Source organism: Xyrauchen texanus, chromosome 8, assembly GCF_025860055.1.
Source record: "Xyrauchen texanus isolate HMW12.3.18 chromosome 8, RBS_HiC_50CHRs, whole genome shotgun sequence".
Taxonomy (NCBI): Eukaryota; Metazoa; Chordata; class Actinopteri; order Cypriniformes; family Catostomidae; genus Xyrauchen; species Xyrauchen texanus.
In genome coordinates this window covers 1,470,001-1,484,207 of record NC_068283.1, presented here as the reverse complement: position 1 = coordinate 1,484,207, position 14,207 = coordinate 1,470,001, and the positions used below count along the sequence as shown (strand labels likewise).

Sequence of the window (14,207 nt, the reverse complement as noted above, 5' to 3'; positions counted from 1 at the left end):
AATGAGACTCCAGCGCCCGTACACCCAACATTCCCAATTTAATAGCTTTCTTGCATAAGCAGTAGGCTTCAAATGCGTTATTTGCAACTGGCTTTAACCAAGCACGAAATTCAGATTTTTCAAGCCAAGTATCGCTAAATTTGCACTTCCTCATAGCTGAATAAAATCCGTTTAACGTCTTTCTGTTGTAACCGAGAGACTCGCGCCAATAACACGAAAGCTCAAAGCTGGCTGTTGCATGTTGGTCTATTTTGTAGTCATAATACAGCGAATTACATTTGGACTAGCGAAATAAGAAACTACAACACCACGGAAGTAAAAAAGAAACATTCCAAAGCTGCAGGAGCATTTAAATGAGATTTACATGGGCGTAGGAAAATTAAGACCTGTTAAAAATTATTTAAGACCTAGAACACAATACTTCAGCAAATTTAAGACTTTTTAAGGCCTTAAATTGTGATTTTGAAATTTTAGACTTTTTAAGACCCCTTGGAAACCCTGTTTTTTTTTTTTTTTTTTTTTGTAGAGTATTTTTTTATTGTATCACCAAAGCAATGGCGCTCACGACTCCCGTTGAAGTATCCAGCATCTCTAAGGTCTGCAAATAACTCCATCCAGAACTGAGACCTATATACATTTTTAAGAGTCCTCAAGCTGATGCTTACACCGTGTACAGCGTCACGAGTGGCCCTCGTTAAAATATTGAGCGCTAATGATGCAGTATGTCTTGTTTTTCCGTCTGGTCAGCGTCTTTTAAAATCTCCAAACACCGTTCTCAACAGTCAACACGTACAAGTGTTCTTCTTACGTTAAAACAACGAGAATACAGAAAATGTGCTTAGACCTCCATCTAGTGGTTATATTATAGAATTAAAGGAGAAATTACATATGAGACAGCTTTATAACTGAAATAGACATGTTTAATATAACTATTCTGATAAGTGTATATTTCCAACGTCATGTTTGTGTTATCCGTTTCTGTAAGTTTTTGTGGCGTGTTTCAGAAAGATAATCAGCTTAGACAGAGTAATAGTTTATTTTCATCTTAACCGGACATCACAGTTGATCAGTGAAATAATTCATAATTCAATATATTGATACCGATTTCTTTATCAACTGTTTGTTCAATTGAGACATAAGGGGTGATTTCAAAGCATTTTGAAAGTGACACACTTCCTTCTGCCAGTTGGTGGCGCTATAACTTTGACTCACAATAGTCACATCCACGCGACCGGCCTCTTCAAGTGAAGAAACTGCTTAAGTTTCATCGAGATCAAGTAATGTATGCAGAAGTTATAACACAGTTCCTTGCTGTTTAAGCTTCATTTATGTGCTTTTTGAGCTTCAAAGTTCTTGTGCAATGTGTTCCACATTCAAACCAAAATATCTGACTCTAGGTCAAAGTATGAAACCAATACCCCACTTTTGTCTGAAGGTGGGCTACTGAGCCCCTGCACCAGGCATCAAAAAAGAAAATTCAAGTTTGAAGAGCTGCGCGACAGCAGTATTTAAGATATCAATAATTCTTTCACACGTCTACAGCTGCCGTGTGTTTACATTATACACCTAAAGTTTGAAGTAAATCGTGTAACAATAAGTGGGTGATTTTAAAGCATTTTGAAAGTGACACACTTCCTTCTGCCAGTTGGTGGCGCTATAACTTTGACTCACAATAGTCACATCCATGCGATCGGCCTCTTACAGCGAACACACAGCTGAAGTTTCATCGAGATCAATTAATGTATGTAGAAGTTATAACACTCTGACTGTTTCTACGCCATCATTTAGTTTCCTCGCCACGGCCAAACCGTTGGAGATATCAAAAATCTGCCGGCAATTTTTCATGGTCAATGTCTTGACATCATGCTGACCGAGTTTGGTGGCGATTGGTGGAGTTCTCTGGGAGGAGTATTCCAAATTCCATTGCGTGCGTTTTCAAACAACCCTAAATAGGCGGTTTCCTGTTGGTCTGGGGTAAAAAGTAAAAGTATGAAGGATATATGAAATGATGAGATCTATATGTGTACCGAGTTTCATATTATTACATGCAAGCGTGTTTGAGTTATAGACCAAGTTTTAGGCCCCTGTTCCAGGAGGCGCTGTCAACCCCTGCCACGCCCGGGTACCAGCTTCAGGCCGGCCCTAATGACCGCAGGTTCTGACCCGTGTGCAAAGTTTCAAGAGTTTTTGAGCATGTTAAGAGCCCCAAAAGTGCCCGTAAGTCGTAAAAAAATAATAATAATAATAAATATAGCTGCGAGCAGCGATGGCGAGCCCAAGCGGTGGCACCGCCACCCCGTGCCTTTAGGGTCGCTGTGCACGATGGGCAATAACGTAACCTCGCTTTGACCGTCGAGAAGGCGTGTGCTGTAGAGCTCGCATCAGCGTGGGCTCTGCAAAAGTTCGCATGGAGGGCACATATCAACCACAAAGTATGTGTGAGCACCCTTCCGATACCTAAAATGAAAAATGAGACACCCTACGGTCTCATGGAGTTAATGGACACACGAAATAAGTACACAAGACTGAAAATTCATATGAAGTGTGCCATTTGAGACAGGGACAGTGCCTAGGACCGTGAACCACAATAGTCACATCTATGAGGTAATTCAAATGTAGAATAATTTTTTGATGTCATAGGTCAATATCTTTTGCAGCACTTAAGCGTGTTAATCCAGAAGGCCAGTATTTATCCGGAGGTGTCTGTTCAGGTTTATTAATGTAATTATAATTTACGCACTGCTGAAGTTTCATCGAGATCAGTTAATGTATGCAGAAGTTATAACACACTTCCTTGCTTTTATGCTGCCTTTATGTGCTTTTTGGAGCTTCAAAGTTCATTTGAAATGTGTTCCACATTCAAACCAAAATATCTGACTTTCTGTTGGTCTGAGCTAATGACTGTAAATTAGAAAGTTGTTCGGCCCGACGAGATCTAGAGGTGTTCCGAGTTTCATATTATTACATGCAAGCATGTTTGATATATGGACAAGTGTTTGAATCCCATTCCAGGTGTCGCTGTCGAGCCCCCTGCCACGCCCGGGTACCAGATTCAGCCCGGCCCTGATGGCCGCGGGTTCTGACCTGTGTGCAAAGTTTCAAGAGTTTTCGAGCATGTTAAGGGCCCCAAAAGTCCCAGAATTTAAAATCTAAACAAAACAGAGAACCCCCCTCACACACACACACACAAAAAAAAATTTGGCAGGCCCATTCTGTCTGTCAGACAGAGAGACACTGAGAGAAAAAACACAGAAACGGAGGAGCTGGGGTCACTCAGAAAGAGAAAAATTTTAAGAAATCCACATTCAAACCACAATATCTGACTTTCTGTTGGATGGAGCTAATGACTGTAAATTAGAAAGTTGTTCGGCTTGACGAGAACAATATACACGCCGAGTTTTGTAACTGTAGATAGAACTAACTAAGTTATAACACACTTTATGTGTCCATTTTTAGTCCTAAATCAATTTCCTCGCCACGGCCAAACCGTTCGAGATATCAAAAATCCGTCCGGAATGTAGCATCCTCAATGTCTTGACTTCATGCCGACCGAGTTTGGTGGTGATTGGATTCATTCTCTAGGAGGAAAATATATATTTCCAGAGCACGTGTTTCCAAACAACCCATAATAGACGACTTCCTGTTGGGCTGGCGTAAAACTTAGAGCACGAAAGTTGTTCGGCCCGACGAGATCTACAAGTGTACCGAGTTTCATATCATTACATGCAAGCATGTTTGATATACGGACAAGTGTTCGAATCCCATTCCAGGGGGCGCTGTCGAGCCCCCCTGCCACGCCCGGGTACCATCTTCGGCCCGGCCCTGATGGCTGCGGGTTCCGACCCGTGTGCAAAGTTTCAAGAGTTTGAGCACGTTAAGGGCCCCAAAACCTTGAAAAACAAAAATAAAAGCATTCTCATTCAACAGCCAAATCACCCCCCTCCCCCCAGACACAGAGAGACGTAGGGTCAGTGAGAGAGGGAGAGAAAATTCTCCAAAACATCCACATTCAAACCAAAATATCTGACTTTCTGTTGGTCTGAGCTAATGACTGTAAATTAGAAAGTTGTCCGGCTCGATGAGAACAATAAAAATCTTGAGTTTTGTGACTGTGGGTCAAAGTGTAAAGCAACCCCCACTTTTGTCAAAAGGTGGCGCTACTGAGCCCCTGCACCACGCCCGTTTCTGAAACTTTGCACATGTGTACTGGCTAATAAATGTGATGTGTCTGTCGAGTTTCATGCAATTTCAAGTATGCTAAGAGTCTCAAAAGCATCAAAAAGAATATTCAACTTTGAAGCGTTGCGCGGCGACAGTATCGAAGATATCAATAATCCTTTCACATGTCTACATCTGCCGTGTGTTTACATTATACACCTAAAGTTTGAAGTAAATCGGGTAAAAATAAGTGGGTGATTTCAAAGCATTTTGAAAGTGACACACTTCCTTCTGCCAGTTGATGGCGCTATAACTTTGACTGACAATAGTCACATCCATGCGATCGGCTTCTTCCAGCGATCACGCTGCTGCGGTTTCATGGAGATCAATTAATGTATGCAGAAGTTATAACACACTTCCTGTTTCTCTTTTCGCGCCATCATTTCGTTTCCTCGCCACGGCCAAACCGTTCGAGATATCAAAAATCTGCCGGCAATTTTTCATGCTCAATGTCTTGACATCATGCTGACCGAGTTTGGTGGCGATTGGTGGAATTCTCTGGGAGGAGTATTCCAAATTCCATTGCGTGCGTTTTTCAAACAACCCTAAATAGACGGTTTCCTGTTGGCCTGGGGTAAAAAGTAAAAGTATGAAGGATATATGAAACGATGAGATCTATATGTGTACCGAGTTTCATATTATTACATGCAAGCGTGTTTGATTTATGGACCAAGTTTTCGGACCCTGTTCCAGGGGGCGCTGTCGAGCCCCCCTGCCACGCCCGGGTACCAGCTTCAGCCCGGCCCTGACAGCCGCGGGTTCTGACCCGCGTGCAAAGTTTCAAGATTTTTTGAGCACGTTAAGAGCCCCAAAAGTGCCCCAATAGTCGGTAAAAAAATAATAATAATAATAATAATAATAATCCTAACGAAAACAATAGGGTCCTACGCACTTTGTGCTTGGGCCCTAATAATAATAATAATAATAATAATAATAATAATAATAATAATAATAATAATCCTAACGAAAACAATAGGGTCCTACGCACTTTGTGCTTGGGCCCTAATAATCCTAACGAAAACAATAGGGTCCTACGCACTTTGTGCTTGGGCCCTAATAATTCTAACGAAAACAATAGGGCCTTGCCTTTTCAAGGCTTGGGCCCTAATAATCGATTATCAAGATAATCAACAGTTGTAGCCCTAATTCACACATTTTATATTTTTAATTAAAACATTTTTTTTTCAGATGCACCATGAAAATAAAGGGAAATTAAAGTACTTTAGAGAATCAAATATACAAATGGGGTGTCTATTGACTAAACCCAATGCAACACAGCATCCGCCATCTCCAGTGTTTTGTGGATTACAATGGGAGTGATCTAGTGTTGTTGTGGGTTTGTTAGGAAAACTTGAGACTTGATGGACATTACATTGCTCCTCGACCTCTGACGTTAACGGTTCTTGTTTAGAGACCAGGACGTTTTATGGGCTGATGTGGAGCCAATAATTAGGGCCTGGAAACAGCCTTTTCTTTTCATGGTGGAAATGTGCAGAACTGTTCCAGACTGGACTCTATTACACCATGTCTGTGGAAAAGGGGCATTTGTTTCATGATGAACTGTCCACACTGACCACTGGAAGCTGCAAAAAGCCAGCCAGTCAGATCAGAGCTTGTCATTTTATGAAAGCTGGCATGTTTTGTGCGTGTTAACAGTTGCGACTTACCTGTTGTTTCATGTCAGAGTAGGTCTTCTCTGAGCTGAGCTCCACCTGCTTCTTGAAGTTCTCCAGAGCGGCCTCTGCCTGCTGGGCTTGCTGTCTGTGACTGTCCCGAAGACGAACCAACTGCTCCTCTCGATCCCTACAACACATACACATGAGCATGTGTGAGAAGCGCCACAGCGGTTAAAGACATCTGTTCAGCGCACGTTTACATAGACGATTACAAAACAACACGGGGGATGCAAAAACACATATAAAATGTATGACTTGCTTGTACAAAAACTGCATTTATTGTACCCCTTCTCAATGTTCTCAAATTCAAATCTATAAGCACTTTCAACTTCTAACAGATGTTCTCTGTGAACGGCCCCTTAGATTACAATAGGAGTCACTGAATATGACCTTGTTTTGTGTCACTTGGATGAGCACTAACATAAATATAATGGAAACCAGCTCACACAGAATCTCACTCATGGTTGTGTTTATGTTTATTATTCCATCACCTGATTGAGGGCGTTTTATGTTCAATAAGAAACTTGAGCGTCCGAACATTAGTGCTTAATTAAAGAATTGAAACACCATATCTATAAAGCTCCTGACTGAACAATATAGAGCAGCAAAGTGAATTCAAACATATCTACAGATATCTGTGTTTAGGATGTCACAAACAAACATGAGACAGCTAATGGGGATTTTCTATTTTTATATAAAACAAGAAAAACTAAATGCAATGTATTTAATATCTTTTTTAAATTAAATATTATTTAATAAATATCAAAAGTAGATATATTCATTATATATTAGGTATATGAATTTAAAAAAAAAATTGTGCTAACTTAATTTGATCTAACAGACCAAGCCATATTGGAATTTATGTATATCAACCCTCTACGGCAGGTTGGAGAATTACTCACCATTGTCTAGTACCTTTTTATTTTTACTCACCAGACTTTGACAACATGTAAATATAATGCAACTGAAAACTGTCATTTCTTTTCATATACTGTATATGATTTCACACAATATATTACGCAAGATTGTACATTCTATTTTTATGTTTTGCTTTTGATCCTTTTAAATCACATTTTAGCTTGTGTACACATGTACAAATGTCACATTCTATCAAATAGGTCAAGAAATTGCATTTTTAATCCTGATACAAGCTGTTGTCACTGTCTGAAATCTCATATAAATTAAAAGGTTGGAAAAAGGCTGTTCTAATAATGAAAACAGAATTAATAATAAATTATAAAAATAATAATTTAAGTGCTACAAAATAAATTAAATTCTTTCATAATTACAGTGTTTTCAGAAGATAAAATATTTCACAATATTTGTTGTGCCTTTTAAATATTTATGAACAGTATTTACACGTTTATTACACTTACTATTTTTTATACGATGTTTGTTTATTTGCACTTGTGTGATTTGCATTGAGTTTCCATTGATATGTATAACAAATGCTAAATGAAGAGAATGGCTCTTATATATAAATGATAGAGAAGTGTAATGGTGGGGTTTCCCTCATCCATGCAATGTCTGATTAGAAATAATGTTTATTTTTATCTTACTGATCACCAACTGACTGTGAATAATAGAAAGGATTTTAAAAGAGATATAATATGAAAATGGGGTGTCTGGGTCTCATCTATGGATACAAAATACACTCACCTAAAAGATTATTAGGAACACCATACTAATACTGTGTTTGACCCCCTTTTGCCTTCAGAACTGCCTTAATTCTACGTGGCATTGATTCAACAAGGTGCTGAAAGCATTCTTTAGAAATGTTGGCCCATATTGATAGGATAGCATCTTGCAGTTGATGGAGATTTGTGGGATGCACATCCAGGGAACGAAGCTCCCGTTCCACCACATCCCAAAGATGCTCTATTGGGTTGAGATCTGGTGACTGTGGGGGCCATTTTAGTACAGTGAACTCATTGTCATGTTCAAGAAACCAATTTGAAATGATTCGAGCTTTGTGACATGATGCATTATCCTGCTGGAAGTAGCCATCAGAGGATGGGTACATGGTGGCCATAAAGGGATGGACATGGTCAGAAACAATGCTCAGGTAGGCCGTGGCATTTAAGCGATGCCCAATTGGCACTAAGGGGCCTAAAGTGTGCCAAGAAAACATCCCCCACACCATTACACCACCACCACCAGCCTGCACAGTGGTAACAAGGCATGATGGATCCATGTTCTCATTCTGTTTACGCCAAATTCTGACTCTACCATCTGAATGTCTCAACAGAAATCGAGACTCATCAGACCAGGCAACATTTTTCCAGTCTTCAACTGTCCAATTTTGGTGAGCTCTTGCAAATTGTAGCCACTCTTTCCTATTTGTAGTGGAGATGAGTGGTACCCGGTGGGGTCTTCTGCTGTTGTAGCCCATCCGCCTCAAGGTTGTGCGTGTTGTGGCTTCACAAATGCTTTGCTGCATACCTCGGTTGTAGCGAGTGGTTATTTCAGGCAAAGTTGCTCTTCTATCAGCTTGAATCAGTCGGCCCATTCTCCTCTGACCTCTAGCATCAACAAGGCATTTTCAGCCCACAGGACTGCCGCATACTGGATGTTTTTCCTTTTCACACCATTCTTTGTAAACCCTAGAAATGGTTGTGCGTGAAAATCCCAGTAACTGAGCAGATTGTGAAATACTCAGACCGGCCCGTCTGGCACAAACAACCATGCCACGCTCAAAATTGCTTAAATCACCTTTCTTTCCCATTCTGACATTCAGTTTGGAGTTCAGGAGATTGTCTTGACCAGGACCACACCCCTAAATGCATTGAAGCAACTGCCATGTGATTGGTTGATTAGATAATTGCATTAATGAGAAACTGAACAGGTGTTCCTAATAATCCTTTAGGTGAGTGTACACAGAATGAAACAAAAGGAAACTTGTATAATGTGAATGACTCTGTACTTTTTCTACATGTTCTCAAATTCAAATCTACACGCATTAGAGTTTTGCAGCACATTTACCTTCAAACAGACGTCCAATAGGAGCGTTACTGGTCTGTAGCCAAGCTTTAAAATAAAGAATGTTGTGAATATTTCAGTCAAACTCAGAGTTGAAGTCATTAAATGCAATGTCAATGCCATTTCACAGCTGAAGAAAAGCAATGGTGACAGCGCAATCACGACAAATCCGGCCCCACCGCAACCAAATAGAGTCACTCAGGGTGCACTCACGCTACAAAATACAAGACTGTATCCAGCTTCTTATTCAGTAAAAGGATAGCGGTGTTCAAGTTCTTCTATTGGCTTCGCCACTACACAACTCAATCTCTGGAGAGTAAAAACTGAATATTTACTTGAACTTTTACCGCAAACTTTGGCCGTGAGTGATTTATTTGCTATGTAGAGGGCTGTATATTCACTGCTGTTCAATAGTTTGGGGTCAATAAATCATATTCTCTACATGTGTCGTAAACATGAACATTTTCATCAGTTCATGAAAATTATAGCCTTCATTAGTTATTGTTTCATTTAACACACACAGACGCACACATGCACACAAAGTAGACATAACAATAAAAGGAAATTAAAAACAAAACGCACAAAAAAAAAAAAAAAAAAAGCTGGGGACATTTTTTTCTCTCTGGCCTCTTTCCTGTGTAATTTTGGTCTCTCTCAAGTTTGACATCAAAAGATCTAGAAATTGTTTCTCTCTGACTGTTGTGTAGTCTGTAATCATTAATCAGTCTTGCAACATGAATGTCTTCAGGGCAGAGAGCACACAAAAGAGCTGCTGCTGAGCTCTGATGTGGAGCAACCAGCAGAAAGACAGAGAGAAAAACAGACATCTAAACAAGAAAGAAACAAGAAAAAGACCAAGCCACAAAAATAGCTCTCTCAGAACATACTGAGACTTTCCACGAGGAGCTGGCTGACAGAGAGGGAAAGAGGCAGAGTTAGTTAGCTGGTGGGTTAGAAGGTTAGATTGCCTTTATATTTGTCAGACTGTATCTACACAGGCAGCATCCTAACTGAAACGGCACGTCATAAGTGACTGATTTTAACTGCAACATTACAGCTGTAAAGCTGGTTTGAAATGAAGTGTGTCGTGAAAAGTGCTGTAAAAATAACCTTCATTTGATACGCTTTACATAGTCAGCCGTACAAACAGCACTCCTTACGTGAAGTGCACTAGAGACTCGACTCTCAATAGAGCGCAACAGTTCCCGCCTTCTTTTTTTTAGCAATCTTGGTTCGTGAAATTTTTTTCCATAGGGATTTCATCAAATCCTTCACCATGAACCAAACTAACCAGCTCTGAGGTGAATCACAACATTACAAGCATTTAAAAAACTGGCCAAAAAAACAAAAATACAAGACTGTGTACTTAAGGCCTTATTGAGGGAATGAACTACAATCCCATGAAGCATTGCAGATGACAATCAAATGAAAAACTCTGGATATATGTACAACATTTGATTTAAAGTTAGTTGTTGATTATAAGTATAGAAACAAATATATTTCAATTTTATTGAAAATTATACAGATATATACAAATATAAAAGTCATTTTAGAGTATAGGGATAGCGACTCGATCGTGTCATTCACTGTGAGTTATGGGAGTGGGCAGTGGCTGCAGAGCTCTTTTCACGCACTTTGTTGGCCACGATGGACTCTTCGCACGACAGATAGCTGTAAAATCTGAGGGCGATAACGAGCGTACAGTATCGAATTCAGATAGCAAAAATGTCAAGAGAGTAAACCTCTCTTATAAAATAAAACCAATGATTACAACAAATGTGATATTATTTTGTAAATGTATAAAACCGATCTCAATAATAAGCTAACAACCCCGCCCAATTCGGTGAACCATTCTTGAAATGAGGGAGCACCTTTTAACTTCCATTCTTTAAGAATTATTTGTCTGCCAATCATTACACCAGCTTTTTATATATTCATCACCTACTTTAATAACGGGCCAATCACTGAGTATCCATAGTCTGAGGCAGAATGAAATTTGAGAATCTAAAACCTCACAGATAAAATTCTGGACTCTTATCCACAATTCTTGAATCATAACACAGAACCACAGAGCATGGACCAGGTCTCCATCCTCCAACAGACATAGGCAGCAGATAGGTGTGTCTTTTACACCAAGCCTAAACAATCTTAAATTGAATAAGGTGCACCCTTGAATTCTTAGACAGTTTAAAAACCTAACCTGGTTTTTAACAAGACAAAACAATAAAAGGTAGGCTACGATGGAAGGGAAAAAAAACTGGAAAAAACAATTTTTTGGGCACATTTTTTTTTATCACTAAACTACTGTCATAAAAAGTTATAGTTTTGTATATACATAACTCCTGAATAAAAATTGAAATGTGTCAAAAAAAGTTTTGAACAAATTTGATTGGTTTGTCGATAGTGAGCGCAAATGCAGGTGATAAGCGGTTTCATTAAGCGAGTCATTGAGTCGTTCATTCAAACGATTCGTTCAAATGGCCGATTCATCAAGAATGAGACAGATGTTTGTGAATGGGTCATTGAATCTTTGACTCAACCGATTCGTTCACAAAACTGAATCATTCAAAACACGATTGAGTATTGCTGTGAGATGCGCTATGGCTGTGATCTTTGTTTGGATTCATCGGATCTATTTTCGCTGCTAAAATAGACCAAAACAGTCATTATTTCGTCTAAAATGTAAGTGACTTAATATTATTAACTTGTTTGTTGAACTGTCATATGAAATCAGTGTCACATTTTCAATCGTGAGGTGATGGTAAATTAAGTGATGGTCAATTGTCAGCTCTCTTGGTCGTCAGGTCGTGTGATGTATGTTGCTGAACTGTATTCAAATGTTATAAATATAAAAACACCACATTATGAAATTTAACTGCAGTATGTCAATTTAGTTTATTTGTGTGTGCTGCGCTCATAGACTTTAGAAAACGGCGCTCATTTGTTTGATTTCAACCCGTCTTTGCAAGGCCATGAAACTCATATTTTGCTCCTTGCAGACAAAGTAGAGTCAGTCGAGGGAACTGCGACATGTTCCCCAGCCTTGCAGACTTTATCACTGATGCAGGCATGTCACACGATTTCTCCTCCCTATTTCAATCAGCGTCTGAGCACCTGTCAGCAATGAGAAAACAATTTGCGATGTACTTTAAAGAGGATTATCGCTCTTTTGCGTGGGTTCGAGATCCGTTTGTGTGCACAGCAAATGAGCTATCAATTGATATGCAGGAACAGCTTATTGAGCTGAAGAGTGACAGTAGACTGAAGGAACTCTTTAGCTCCTGCCCTCTTTCGTCATTCTGGGCAGCATTGATGCAGGAATACCCTGAACTCTGTGACGTCGCCTTGAAGATTCTCCTTCCTTTCGCGTCGACATATTTATGTGAGGCAGGATTCTCAAAAATGACTGCACTCAAAACGAAATACCGCAATCGTGCACAAATCGAGCAAGAATTGAGGATCTTTGCAAGGCAAAGCAGGCGCAGGTCTCACATTAACATCACCTACCAGCAAGCTTCTGTAAAAAATACAGATGATGCCTACTATTAGGCCTAGTAATAATAACAATAATAAAGCATAAATTAATATCAGAGGTCTGGTGCCAATTCCCAATTATAGCAATAGCCTAGTAATGATAATAGGCCTACTGATGATGATAATAATAATAATAATAATAATAATAATAACAACAATAAAGCATGTAACCTCATATCATTATATAGCAATAGCCTAGTAATGATAATAGGCCTACTGATGATGATGATAATAATAATAATAATAATAATAATAATAATAATAATAACAACAATAACGCATGTAACCTCATATAATTATATAGCAATAGCCTAGTAATGATGATAGGCCTACTGATGATGATAATAATAATAATAATAATAATAATAATAATAATAATAATAATAACAACAATAAAGCATGTAACCTCATATAATTATATAGCAATAGCCTAGTAATGATGATAGGCCTACTACTACTCATAATAATAATAATAATGCCTGCAAGCTCACATTAGAAGTCTGGTGCTACTGCCAATAATAATAATAATAATAATAATAATAACAACAACAACAATAAAGCATGGGGCGGGGGACACTGGGGCCTCAACTGCAATGAACCAGCTTTGGGGGGGGGGCCCCAGCTTGCAAAAGGTTGAGAACCCCTGCTCTAAAGGATAACTCAAAATTATCTTTGATCTGTTTGAGACAATTCAATTGTAAATGCTTACTTATCAATGTATTTACATTTAAGGAAAGATACAACCTTTCTTCTTTTTATATGGTACCCCAGCCCATTAACCTTTCACATGGAGAGAAACATTTGATCTATATTGAAGTGTGACATATTGACATGCAAAGAAACATTGTGCACCCAAGGCTAAATTATATAGACCACAATTCAATATTGATATAACAATGAAATCCTGAACAAACCACAGAACAGAAAAAACAATGCACTTCAACCGCACGCATTACAGTTCCAACTGGTGTCCATTGATCGGAAATCCAATGGTCCATGTACACTTACAAGATTTTTGCCGATTTTGTTGCTACCACATTGCTCTAGTCCAGTAATTTATTTATATATATATATTCACACACATATATATATACATATACATATATATATATATATATATATACTCACCTAAAGGATTATTAGCAACACCTGTTCAATTTCTCATTAATGCAATTATCTAATCAACCAATCACATGGCAGTTGCTTCAATGCATTTAGGGGTCTGGTCCTGGTCAAGACAATCTCCTGAACTCCAAACTGAATGTCAGAATGGGAAAGAAAGGTGATTTAAGCAATTTTGAGCGTGGCATGGTTGTTTGTGCCAGACGGGCCGGTCTGAGTATTTCACAATCTGCTCAGTTACTGGGATTTTCACGCACAACCATTTCTAGGGTTTACAAAGAATGGTGTGAAAAGGGAAAAACGTCCAGTATGCGGCAGTCCTGTGGGCAAAAATGCCTTGTTGATGTCAGAGGAGAATGGGCCGACTGATTCAAGCTGATAGAAGAGCAACTTTGCCTGAAATAACCACTCGTTACAACCGAGGTATGCAGCAAAGCATTTGTGAAGCCACAACACGCACAACCTTGAGGCGGATGGGCTACAACAGCAGAAGACCCCACCGGGTACCACTCATCTCCACTACAAATAGGAAAAAGTGGCTACAATTTGCAAGCGCTCACCAAAATTGGACAGTTGAAGACTGGAAAAATGTTGCCTGGTCTGATGAGTCTCGATTTCTGTTGAGACATTCAGATGGTAGAGTCAGAATTTGGCGTAAACAGAATGAGAACATGGATC

General features: G+C 39.1%; 1 protein-coding gene across 4 annotated transcripts in view; it reads right to left on the bottom strand.

The window, feature by feature from the left end:
• Nucleotides 1-14,207, bottom strand: part of LOC127647467 (centrosomal protein of 112 kDa-like) — a 308,426-nt gene that overhangs the window by 129,989 nt on the left and 164,230 nt on the right. For all 4 annotated transcript variants that reach the window (XM_052131726.1, XM_052131727.1, XM_052131728.1 and 1 more), the window contains exon 18: nt 5,886-6,021. In XM_052131726.1, the coding sequence (XP_051987686.1) occupies nt 5,886-6,021 (136 nt within the window). The remainder of the gene's footprint in view (nt 1-5,885; nt 6,022-14,207) is intronic.